We start from the raw sequence: 11,634 nt of genomic DNA on the forward strand, positions 1-11,634 counted from the left end.
GCCCGGCAGAAATACGACTTTTAAGAGAGTAATTGTCCCACTATTTGGATGCAATAAGCACAAACTTACCAACTCCTTTTTCACTAGATATAATGAGATGGATTCATCGATTTTTTACAAAATATGTAATTTTCATCTAATGGTGAGTTTGATTCTCATCATACCATAAAGATGTGTGTAACTTAAGGCATCCATCTCAACTATAAAATACTCCAAATAAAAAAATTGGTAAGCATATCCGAGGCATATCCTTAACCCTAAAGACGTGATATAATATTGTTTCTTCATTACATATTTAAATGACATTATACTTGTAGGACAAAGATGAAGAAGATAATCATATGGATGATGAGGTTGATTTGGAGCAGCATAACTATAATGAGAACAACAACGAAGAAGATTAGAATGGTTACAATATCTTCTTCTTCTCCACATAACTAAGTAAGGGAAATACTCTTAGAATATGGCATGACTAAGTGAAGGGATTTCTCTTAGTATATGGGATGAGTTTACTCTTAGAAATCAGTGACAAAGATATGATACATCGATAATATAGACATTGTCCAAATTGGAATTTTGGGCACGTGTTGTCACAAAATAAAATAGTATTCCATTGACACCCAAAATCGAGTGTCTCAGAATGTTCATGACCACAGCACCAGCTCGCCTCCATTATCCAACCAAGGATCTGCACTTACATTAACTATGCCAATTAATAAATAAATAAATTATTTAAAAATATAAATAACTATACAAAACTCATAACATCCATTAACTTCTCATAACATGCCGAGGGGGTGTCAAAAAATCATCATGGGCTAGTATGAACATAAGATGTAATCATGGACATGATTAGGTAGCCATTGAGATTCTTCAATGGGGTGGACTTTATACTTTATTAAATATTTGTGGGCTAAGTTTACTGTCGTTTTTGGTTTGTTGAGCATCAAAAGTAGCCTTGATGATCTTGGCGATGCACGTGTCTTCAAAAGGAGGAGTAGAGACTTCATTACCAACAAGGTGCATTGCTCCAGAGATGAGGTGTTTTTGTTGCTCATCTTGGAGTAGTTGCTTAAGAAGTTGAATACAATCTTCAAAAGTCGCTTGTGGAGGTGGAGGATTATAAAATCCACCATCTTAAACATTAGCATCCTAATTGGTGGTGTCATCGGTTAGTAGGTTGATTGAAACTTGAATCCATTGATTTGAGATGAAGAGGTCTGAAATGGCTTGGTTAAGTGGTTGAAAAATCTACCTAATTGCTTGGAAAAGTTTTGGTAAATTTTAGGGCATTTTGGGCTTAAAAATGGCTATTTTGGGTAAAAATAAGGATTTTGGAGACCTAAAAGCACTTTGTAATTTTTCAAAAATTGTTGGTGAGGGAGAAAACAAATTTTAGAATTTGTGGTGGACTGTGGGCCAGAAATTTTAAAAAATATGAGGCTTGGTAGGTTAAACAAAGCTTTTTTTTCTAAGATTTAAGCGTTTAAAGATTATAAGGTAAAGCTTTAAACCGTTGGCCAACCATTAGCATAGAGCGCACTGTGCGTGTCATTGAGAGAGGGAGGAAGATAAATTAACTGATTTGTACGAGAGAAAGATTTGGGAAAAACCACTTCTGGATTTTGGGTGGTTTTCAAAAAATGGTTTTCCACCTTTGGTTACCTTGTGGGTAAAAGGTTTATGGGTTTTAGCTGTCTAGTGAGTAAAAACAAGCTTCCTTTTGAACCTTTAAATTCCCTTGTAAATTGTAAGAGGAAAATTACCTACCCTTGAATTCTAAACTTTTTGTCTTCTGTAATTAATCTTGGCTTTGATACCATTATTAGAGGAAAATGACTCAATAAAATAATTTCAAGGCAATAATCATAAAGTATAGAATAAAAATTGCACATAATATAAGATTGGGTCCAATTTACCTTCACACAAAAAGAGAGCCCATGCTTTCTCTTGGCGTATTGTAATCATATCGTTTGAAATAACTTATGGGGCTTAAAATAGTGTCTACTTTTACAAATATGTTGACTTCTATAAAAATAGCTTACTTTATCGGACATGAGAGTCAAACTAGTCAAAATAGTGTAAACCTTAAACCTAATAAATGTATACACCACTTGTAAAATCAAATATGCACAAGTTACATATCCCAATAAATATGGACACCACCCAAAATGAAATAATTGCACGTGTATTATCACAAAAACAAATACTATTCTGTCGATACCCAAAATCAAGTGTCACAAAATCTTCATGACCACCATAATCTCACCTTCATTATCCAACGTAAGGATCTACACTTATATATATCAACTATGCTAATCAATTAATAAATTAATTGATTAAAAATGCAATTAACCTTGCAAAACTCAGAACATCAAGATAATGCAACCCATATTGTCACACATGTACGGAGTCACCTGTGTACACGTAAAGTAAGTTATGACGATCACTCTGATTTAGAAAGGCATCCCAATCTGAACCCGTCTAGGAGAATTTATAAAACAAAGAAAAATGCTAGAATATAAAATTCTATGAATGTTAACTCCTCATGAATAACAATTACTCTTAGTATATGGCATGATCTCATGTATCCTATCTTTTTCACCTCCCTAGAATTTTGTTTATATCGGGGCCCTATGACTATTTTATACTTGGAACCTTTATGCCTATATGGAAAATAAATGGACATTCAAGCAACATAATTATGTGTGCTTAATTTCTATATTAGTTCTATTCAAATTTATTTATTATAAGTTATTTAAATTTGATATTGTACATTTGTGTTTAAATTTTTCTCATTTGTGTCTTGACTTTATTCTTCTTCCAAGTTGTTTGTGTAGATGCGTGCATATAAACTCGTAAACTTGTAGATCAAGGGATTTCCTCCTAATTTTCCCAAAATATAATTTTAGACAGTTAAGTGCTACATTGCAGCACTGTATAAGTATTGATTTATGTAATGCACTATAATGCATTTTTATCACATCTTATAGCAACACTTGGGGCTCGATTATTTTACCTTTTTCTTTATTAAAGCATTGCTATAAGCATTGTGTAGTTGTGGGTTCTAACATGCTTTTTCAAGAGCATGTTTTTGAAATTTGGAACCCCTTTACTTTGTGTAGGGATACACTAGCTTATTGATTAATGTACAGAACAATAGGCCTCCCATAGGGTTTGATATTTAAAAATTAAATGAATGAAAGCTCCAAGATATGCATGCACGAAAATATAAAAAATGTAGGCAATAGCTTATCAAACTTCTTTTGCCAGTCACCCTTGAGGGCCAAAAAAGAGGTAGAGGGGACATATTGATAGGAAACTTCAAAAATGTGCACGACCATTGAATAGGTACAAAAATCAATAATTGTTGGGGCAATCTAAATTTGTTGGGATTTTTAATTTCAAATTGTGGTTTGACAACTTCTCCATGTTGTTAGGACTGTGGGGCTCTAGAGAGATCCATGATACGCAACTTCTCCACGCTAGGACTAGGACTTTGGTTCTTGAGAGAGATCCATGAAACACACATGCTTTTGGCAAAGTGAAAAAGTTGGCTCCAAGACTGTGGGACACACAAGGCCTAATTTCATCCAAGTTTGGGGTGAAGGATGACATGTCATAGTGATCTTGAAGACTAAGGTGGCAAAGCATTATCCTAAAGATAGAGTATCTATTTTGAAAAAGACTAAGGTGGCATAGCATTATCCTAGTATTTGGTCCAAGACTCCACAGTTATTAAAAGACAAGGCGCCTTTGAACCACATGTGTAGTGACGTTACAATGAAACACAAGGCACCTTTGAAACACGTGTGTCGACGTTACAATGAAACACAGGCACCTTTGAAACACGTGTGTCGACGTTAGGCTCTCAATTAAAAGAGAGGAGCTACTTGAACATTGATTAAGATTAGCTCTATTTGGATTTACAATACTATGGCTCTTCTTACTAATTATGGCCTTATGATCCCTTGTAATTATATTAATCTTCACCATCAGGTGCAAGTTGGTCATAGACTCAATTATTATTCTAGGGTTTCGCAGCATGGATTGCTGATGGATTCTGCTAAGCATGGCCCAACTACGCTAATTATGTCATTGCTAAATAATTATCCTCACATTAACACTAACAACATGGAAAAATTATCAAATATTGTCCACGTGCAACAGGCTCCAGCAGAAACGGCTGTGAGACCCCCGCCAAATTTTAGTGGCTTCGTAAGGTGATTGTTATCAATATACTCTGCTCGTTGCATTTATCAACTAATTTTCAATCGAAGTTGCTAATTAAGCTATTCCATGATTAGACCAAACCATATGATTTAGAGCGTGAACAAGGATTGATGGTGTGTTCTGATGAGGTGATAATTGTGGATAATTATCCTCAGTTATGATGTGATTAATTAGAGCGTGAAGAAGGATTGATTGCGTGTTCTGTTGAGGTGATAATTATTGATAATTATCCAATGAAGTGCAGCTAAACATCGATTACAGATATCCCGTATTTACAGCAAACGCTGGCTATGATTCATATTTGGCGATGCTTACTAATTTTCTGATTAAGCACAGTAATTAGAAGGGCGATAAGCGACACCAATAACAATATAGTAGAGCATGATTAATGGGAAAGAGAGAGATTAAGTGCTGATCGAGGGTTTATTTGTAATGATTTAGGTTTACGGAGGGGATATTGGAGATGAGCCGGCTGCAGAACTACGTGCCGGCGATGGCGCTGGTGTTGCTGGGCGGGTGGATGGCGGGCGGGCGGAGTTGGAGCGCCCTGCTGAGGCCAGGCGGCCAGGTGTGGATCACTGCGGGCTGCTCGGCCCTCATCAGCGTGGCGTCCATGCTGGCCAACGACATCTTCGACTTCCGGTCCGGCACCGACCACGCCAACGGCAAAAGCAACCCCCTCCTACGAGGCCAAGTCCACCCCCACCATGTAAAAAATCAATTCAATCAAAGCCATTTTGATACATGATAATTTGTCATATTATATATAGTTAGTTAGGGTGTTCTCTAAGCTAGCATGATGTTTGGAGTTCAAATCCCTCTAGTACCATCCCCTCTATAGTTAATTTGGGTGTTCGGTAACCTAGCATGATGTTTGGAGTTCGAACCCCCCTAGCCGCTTGGCGCGGTATGTTTTGAATCTCATAGTTTCTTTTAATGCATAGTTAAGAAGTCATTCGAGGCTTCTTAACAAAAACAAGTTAATGCTCATATCAATTAATTAGCGTGAGAATACATCTAGGGTTGGTATGGTGTTATATCAATTAATTGGCGGCATGAAAATACATCTAGGGGTGGTGCTATGGTGTTTTTTGGCTTCTGTATACTTGGGTAAACCTTGAGGTCCAAACCAACCAACTTAGAGTACTATGTACCTTGTTAAGTCTTTCCACTGGTATATACAAGACAAAAAACACCCTTTTGAAATCTCTCCTATGGCAATGAAGCGCTCTTAATGGGAAAAATGTGTACTAAACTTTCAGGTGGAGCTTGTTGCTGGCTGCCTCTATAGTGCTGCAGTAATAGGGCTCTGCTACTTGGAGCCCTTGAGTCTTAGGCTTCTCATCGGAGGGGCTGCTATTGCAACCTACATCTACACACCTCTGTTTAAGAACTTGACAATGGTGAAGAACATTGTGGTATCTGGCATCATCTCCTCTTCCATCCTAGCCGGAGCCATGGCCATTGGTAAGATGCTTTGCCCTTCAAAACCACATCTACAAATCAACAATGATGTGAGTAGGTACTGCAACAATATATAGTATTATTTGTGCTAAAATATAAGTATGCAATCGTCAATGTGAACTACTATTAGCAACCACGTGTCTTGTGCATGCCGAGATCCGCAAGGCTCACACTAGTTTGCATACATAGGCACATGTGGGTGTGTGGACATGCATGCACACGTGCGAGCTTGCATGTGTAGTGTGTATAAACATGGTCATGGACAAGCATGTGTGTGCACCAAGGTCCAATGCACGTGTGCACTTGCATGTGCTACCTACACTAGCACATGTGAATAACTATTTAGCATATGAGAGCACGTGCACATGCATGCTTTCATCCATGCATATCTATGTGCACATGTATGGATACACATGGTTGTGCATGCACATGCATTGTTACACAACGATGGTCTACGCACATGTGTCTTTGCATGCAGTGTGTAATGCGAGGACTTCTCCATGTGCATGCACATGTATGCATTTACAAATGAAAATTTAAAATTTTAAAAGCATTACACTGACATTAGAAGGCAACTCTGGATGTGTATTGTGTTTTCAAATATTTCACACGTGGACATTCAAATTGTGTTTTCAAATATTTCACACGTGCACATTCAAATGTAATTGTATTTGTATATAAATATTAGAGGGCAATAAAAAAGCATAAGAAGATGCACATGCATATTCAAAAAGCATATAAGCAACATACCTATTACTAGTCTAAGGCTATGAGGGGTGGTATGATTTGGAATATTGCCTACTAATTGATTTTTTTTGGTAATAAAGGTATATATTTGAATTTGATGGTTAAATATTTGCTCATAAAAAATGAACAGGAGGCCAAGAGCAGCTGCAAAACCCTGTTGTTGTTGCTGTGGCCCTCTTCTTTTTCCTTTGCATTCTGAGTCGTGAGCTCCTAATGGATGTGGAGGACATGGTGGGCGACAAGGCAGCAGGTGTGAACACATTGGCTGTCTTGTTTGGAGGCAGGATTGGGACCCTCACAGCTAGCTTATGCCTTGCAGCAGCAAATGCACTGCTGGTAATTAGTGCTAAGATGAATTCTTCCTCTCCCTAATCACTTTGCTTGTTGCAATAATTGGGTGGATATGAGTAATCTTATTTTGCTTAACCTTTGTGGTGTGGGCAGATTAGTCTTCTAGCTGTGCGAGCGAAAGCATATGCCACAATTGGGACGTTGAGCCTGTTACCCCTGCATGCCAAGATGCTGAGGCTATGCAAGGAGCAGCTAGGCGCTAGCAAAGACACAATAATTGTGAAGCCCATAAAGCAAGTTGTTCAACAATCCATGATACACATTGGGCTCGGAGTCCTCGTCTTGGCCACCGCAGCTTAATACATGAATAGAACTACCCATATCTATCACAGCCCATCAAGCTTGTGCTCCCTTCACTAACATTCTCTTAATGATCATTCTCTTAATGATCATTAATTTTCAATGAATTGAACTTACTTTAACCCAAGAGAGAGTAGAAGTCTTCTTTTTGCCCACCATCAAGTGTGCTCACTTCACTAACATTCTCTTAATGATCATTCTCTTAATGATCATTAATTTTCAATGAATTGAACTTACTTTAACCCAAGAGAGAGTAGAAGTCTTCTTTTTGCCCACCATCAAGTGTGCTCACTTCACTAACATTCTCTTAATGATCATTAATTTTCAATGAATTGAACTTACCTTAAACCAAGAGAGAAAGGAAGCCTTCTTTTTGCCCACCATCAAGTGTGCTCACTTCACTAACATTCTCTTAATGGGATTCATTAATTTTCAATGAATTGAACTTAGTACCTTCAACCCAAGAGAGAGTGGAAGTCTTCTTTTTGCCCATCAAGTGTGCTTACTTCACTAACATTCTCTTAATGATCAGTACTTTTCAATGAATTGAACTTACCTTAACCTACAAGAGAGTGGAAGTCTTCTTTTCAATCATTACTTTTCAACAATGAATTGAACTTACCTTAACCCAAGAGAGAGTGGAAGTCTTCTTTTCAATCATTACTTTTCAACAATGAATTGAACTTACCTTAACCCAAGAGAGAGTGGAAGTCTTCTTTTTCCCCATCAAGCCCATGCTCACTTCACTAACATTCTCTTAATTTTCAATGAATTGAACTTACCTTAACCCAAGAGGGAGTGGAAGTCTTCTTTTGGCCCATCAAGCGTGTGCTCACTTCACTAACATTCTGTTAATTTTCAATGAATTGAACTACCTTAACCCATGCGAGAGTGAAAGTCTTCTTTTTGCTTTCTAGTGGCCTTCTTGATGTTTTACTTTCTTTTGCTTTCTAGTTCTTGATGTTTTACTTTCTTTTGCTTTCTAGTGGCCTTCTTGATGTTTTTTTTTTCGAAAAACTAAGTGCACACTCCAAAAATTTCAAGACCCAAGGGAGGACTCACTTTGTGGTGGACACCCAAAGCGGAAGCAAACTTCCTAGACTCTCGGAGATGAAGCTGACTTCCTGAACACATGGAGAAATAGTAGGTGGCTACATTGGATCACCTACACCGACTTATGATGGGGTCTACGTGGCTCACATTTTTAGCATCCCATACTCATGGAGCATTGACACCATTATCACTACATGATTCTTGCCTACCTCATGGAGTGCTTTTTTATGGTATCTGGAGGCCTATGTTGATGGCCTAGGCTGGCAAGCTTCATTGACACACATGGTAGCACACTTGAGTGCCCATGAACAAGATTCATCATTGGCATATGCTTGTGGATTCTTCATTGGATTGGTGGAAATCTCCAAGAATTGGGGTGAGGAGTTGAGTAGGATCACCTTGGAAGGGAAACAAGAAGAAAAATCTACTCTTCAAGAGTCTGATCCGCCTAAACTTACTAAGGCTGGAAGAAGGAAATGAAATAAGGCTCTGGTGAGAGGCAAGGAAGGTGATGGCTCGAATAGAGAATGATGACGATGAGCCAGAACTACAACCAGTGCCAGACCATTTCAAAACTTACACTATTGATGATGGAGCAGAAAGTAGTCGGCTGACGGCCAAAAGATTGAAGGAGAATGGCCATTCCATGTCTTAGGATGGACCAACAAAAATAGTGACCTCGAGATATCTTAGCCATTAGGTGTCCGTGGGCATTGCGTCGAGTGATGTACCTCTTTTGTTTCCGCCACTTCTTGAGGCATTTAGTGCTGTTCGGATTTATGAATCCTTGTTCTAATGCCCAATCATGCACCACCTTGGCTTCCCTCATGAAGGGTATGCCCAATATCATATGAATTTGGTTAGCGCAAAAAGTCCATTACAACAAAGTCATGATGGTACTGGAATGAAAAGACCTTAAGCTTAACGTTTTTCAATAATCCCATTGGCCTTGAGGATGTTCCATCTGCCATCTTAACGATTAGGTCTGCTCTTTCCAATTCCGGTTTCCCCTAGTTTTCCCAACATTTCTTGGTGATAATGCTCACACTCGCACCTCCATCCAGGATAGCAAGTGCTTGGTACACATTATGGTGGATTAGAATTATGGCATTCGTGTCATTGCCCTCATAATACCTTCCCAATTGGTTGACATGCATTTGGATGATGAATATGGGTGCTTCCATTTCCTTAGGTACTAGGTTTTTCTTAGCTAGAGGTGTTTGGCTCTCCTCTGTAGTAGTGGTCATTGGGTTCATTCTTCCTTCTTCCCAATCTTGTTTGGCTTGTGCATGCATCAGGACATTTACTGGCATGATATTTCCAAGCTGCACACTTATAGTCCTAATGGTGGCATGGTTAGATGTAGAAGCATTACCGTTGGTGCGATAAGGGAAGTCCTTGATCAGATGATCAACTCCACACTTGACACAGGAAAGAGTTGGCATTGTGTGGGTCTACGTTGCTATTGGCTGAGGTTGACCACCAGAAGTAGCTACATTTTTCAGAGGGCACTTTGCTACTCGATGAGGTCCATTACAATGGAAAAACTTTATGGGTCCCCTTCTCATAGTTGAGTTTATGTCTTTTCCCTTCCACTGTATCGTGGTTTGAAATGCTCATACTGGCATGCTATTTTGTAGGACATAATACTCCAGTTTAATCTTAGGTGGTTCCTCATATTAGTCATTATTCACTTCTACTTTGTGCATCACTTCCTCATCTTCTAAGGATTCTTCAACCAACACCTGGTTGATCTTGGCATGTGGTGGCTGTGGGGTGGTAGAAGAGGTGGTGGTAATGGCATCATCTCTTCATCCTGAACATTCCTCTCGGTAAATAGGATGCATTCGGCTATCTTGCAGCCATATTGGGTTACATTGGTGGTTCTAGCAAGTATGCTAAAGGTTGGATCCTCAGGTATCTGAACATGGCAGTATCATGGTTCCCTAGTCTTTGACAATAAGCACAATAGAGTAACTGCCTCGGTCTTAGGTGAGGACATTTAGTGCTCGTATGATTTTGTCTACAGATTTAGCACCAAGTCGACTCTCTCCTAGGGTAGAGACAGGCATTCCCTGATGCTTCCCTCCCATCCCTTGTTTTTAGTTTCTCCAAGATGGCATTACTGAATTCTTCAACTGTCAAGTTGCCAACTTGCTTGTTTTTATGTCCTACGTCTTGATGACTAGAGACTCGTGATGTTGCTACTACTAAAGCTTCCTTGGCATCTTTTGGTTGCGGCAACTCAAGCATGTTATCTTGATACTCGATAGCCAACTTACAGCAAGTATCCAGAGTAGTTGGTCGGGCTAACACCAAATAATCATGCATATTATGATCTTGTAATCCTCTTCAAAAATAGGGCAATAATTGATCACATTAGTTAGCCTTTCCCTCAATTCGCATCTTGAGTTTAGGTGCTTGAGTCAAGAAACATAATCCCTCATGGATTAATTTTCGTTCTGCTTGATGTTATGGACCTGAGCCGCCACATGACTCTATCTATTACCACTTCGAGCGACGCTTGGTATGAACACATTCTTAAGCGAATGAAATTGACTTTGTCCTCAGGCTTTAAGGTTTGATACCATTGGTGGGCCTTCCCTTCTAGAGTTAGAGAAAAGGCATGTATCATGGTTACATCATTCAATGGCCCACATGTTTCACATGTTGACTCAAAGATCTCTAGGTGTTGGATTGGGTCCCCATCTCTTGAGAACTTTTGCATCATTCCTTTGCCCATTTTCGTAGACATATTTAACAAATATACCCTTGTGGCTGTATTTAGATCTACATAGGTCCTTCTATCCAATCCGGGTCTACGGTTTGTGGGTCCGAGCAATTCCTCATCACCTAGCTTATCGTCCGCCCACCATGCTCTGCAAGAATGTGGGATTATTGATCATTTCATTTATCTCCTCTCATGTGTAGAGCCAATCCTCTTCTCCTGCAGATGCCCTAGGTTGATTGTCTACTTCTTCTTGCATTTCGAGGTCTTCCTCAACCTTGGGTCCCTCATTTATGGGTTCTAGGGATGGTATCTCTCCTTCTCTGTCATTCCAATCCCCATGTTATCCGTGGCATCCCTAGATGTTTCTATTTTCCACGTGGTCATAATAGATTCAAATAATCAATTTCCCTCTATTTTGCCATCATTCTATACGTATCGAGCTCTTGCCTTTTTAAGCTCAGAAGCCGCAAATTGATGCTTTGCTTCAGCCATCTTAATGTCAACCTCCAATTCCTCAGATGTGGGGAAGAAGATTTGACCCATCTTGATAGCATTCTCCTTGTCTTGCCTAGGAGTAATTCCACTAAGTCTCAAGGTGTTAGTATTCTTGGGGCCAGATGTTAGGGTTGTAGGTGTTGTTAAGTCTGGTTCTAAATCGTGTCCTATGCTCGTTGACGAACCCTTGTCCGTAGATTGAGCTTCATCTTTTGTGCTAGGTTGGAGACCGAAGAATCCCCTCGCTATATCAAATATTC

At 39.2% G+C, this 11,634-nt stretch overlaps 1 protein-coding gene across 1 annotated transcript; it reads left to right on the top strand.

Moving 5' to 3' along the window:
- The first annotated feature begins 3,872 nt into the window (after positions 1–3,872).
- LOC147614237 (uncharacterized) lies at positions 3,873–7,168 on the top strand. Its single transcript, XM_086780428.1, has 5 exons — positions 3,873–4,223; positions 4,675–4,942; positions 5,496–5,700; positions 6,575–6,780; positions 6,889–7,168. Exons 1-5 carry the CDS (start codon positions 3,937–3,939, stop codon positions 7,093–7,095), a joined length of 1,173 nt encoding a protein of 390 aa, XP_086636554.1. The 5' UTR covers positions 3,873–3,936; the 3' UTR covers positions 7,096–7,168.
- Positions 7,169–11,634: the final 4,466 nt, after the last annotated feature.

The sequence above is a fragment of the Cibotium barometz genome, chromosome 42, assembly GCF_041138505.1.
Source record: "Cibotium barometz isolate CiBa-2024 chromosome 42, ASM4113850v1, whole genome shotgun sequence".
Classification (NCBI taxonomy): domain Eukaryota; kingdom Viridiplantae; phylum Streptophyta; class Polypodiopsida; order Cyatheales; family Cibotiaceae; genus Cibotium; species Cibotium barometz.

Coding starts and splice junctions, on each gene's coding strand:
- LOC147614237 (XM_086780428.1), top strand. CDS start 3,937: ATGGCTCTTCTTACTAATTATGGCCTTATGATCCCTTGTAATTATATT. Junction 4,224..4,674: donor AATTTTAGTGGCTTCGTAAG/GTGATTGTTATC, acceptor GTAATGATTTAG/GTTTACGGAGGGGATATTGG. Junction 4,943..5,495: donor GCCAAGTCCACCCCCACCAT/GTAAAAAATCAA, acceptor CTAAACTTTCAG/GTGGAGCTTGTTGCTGGCTG.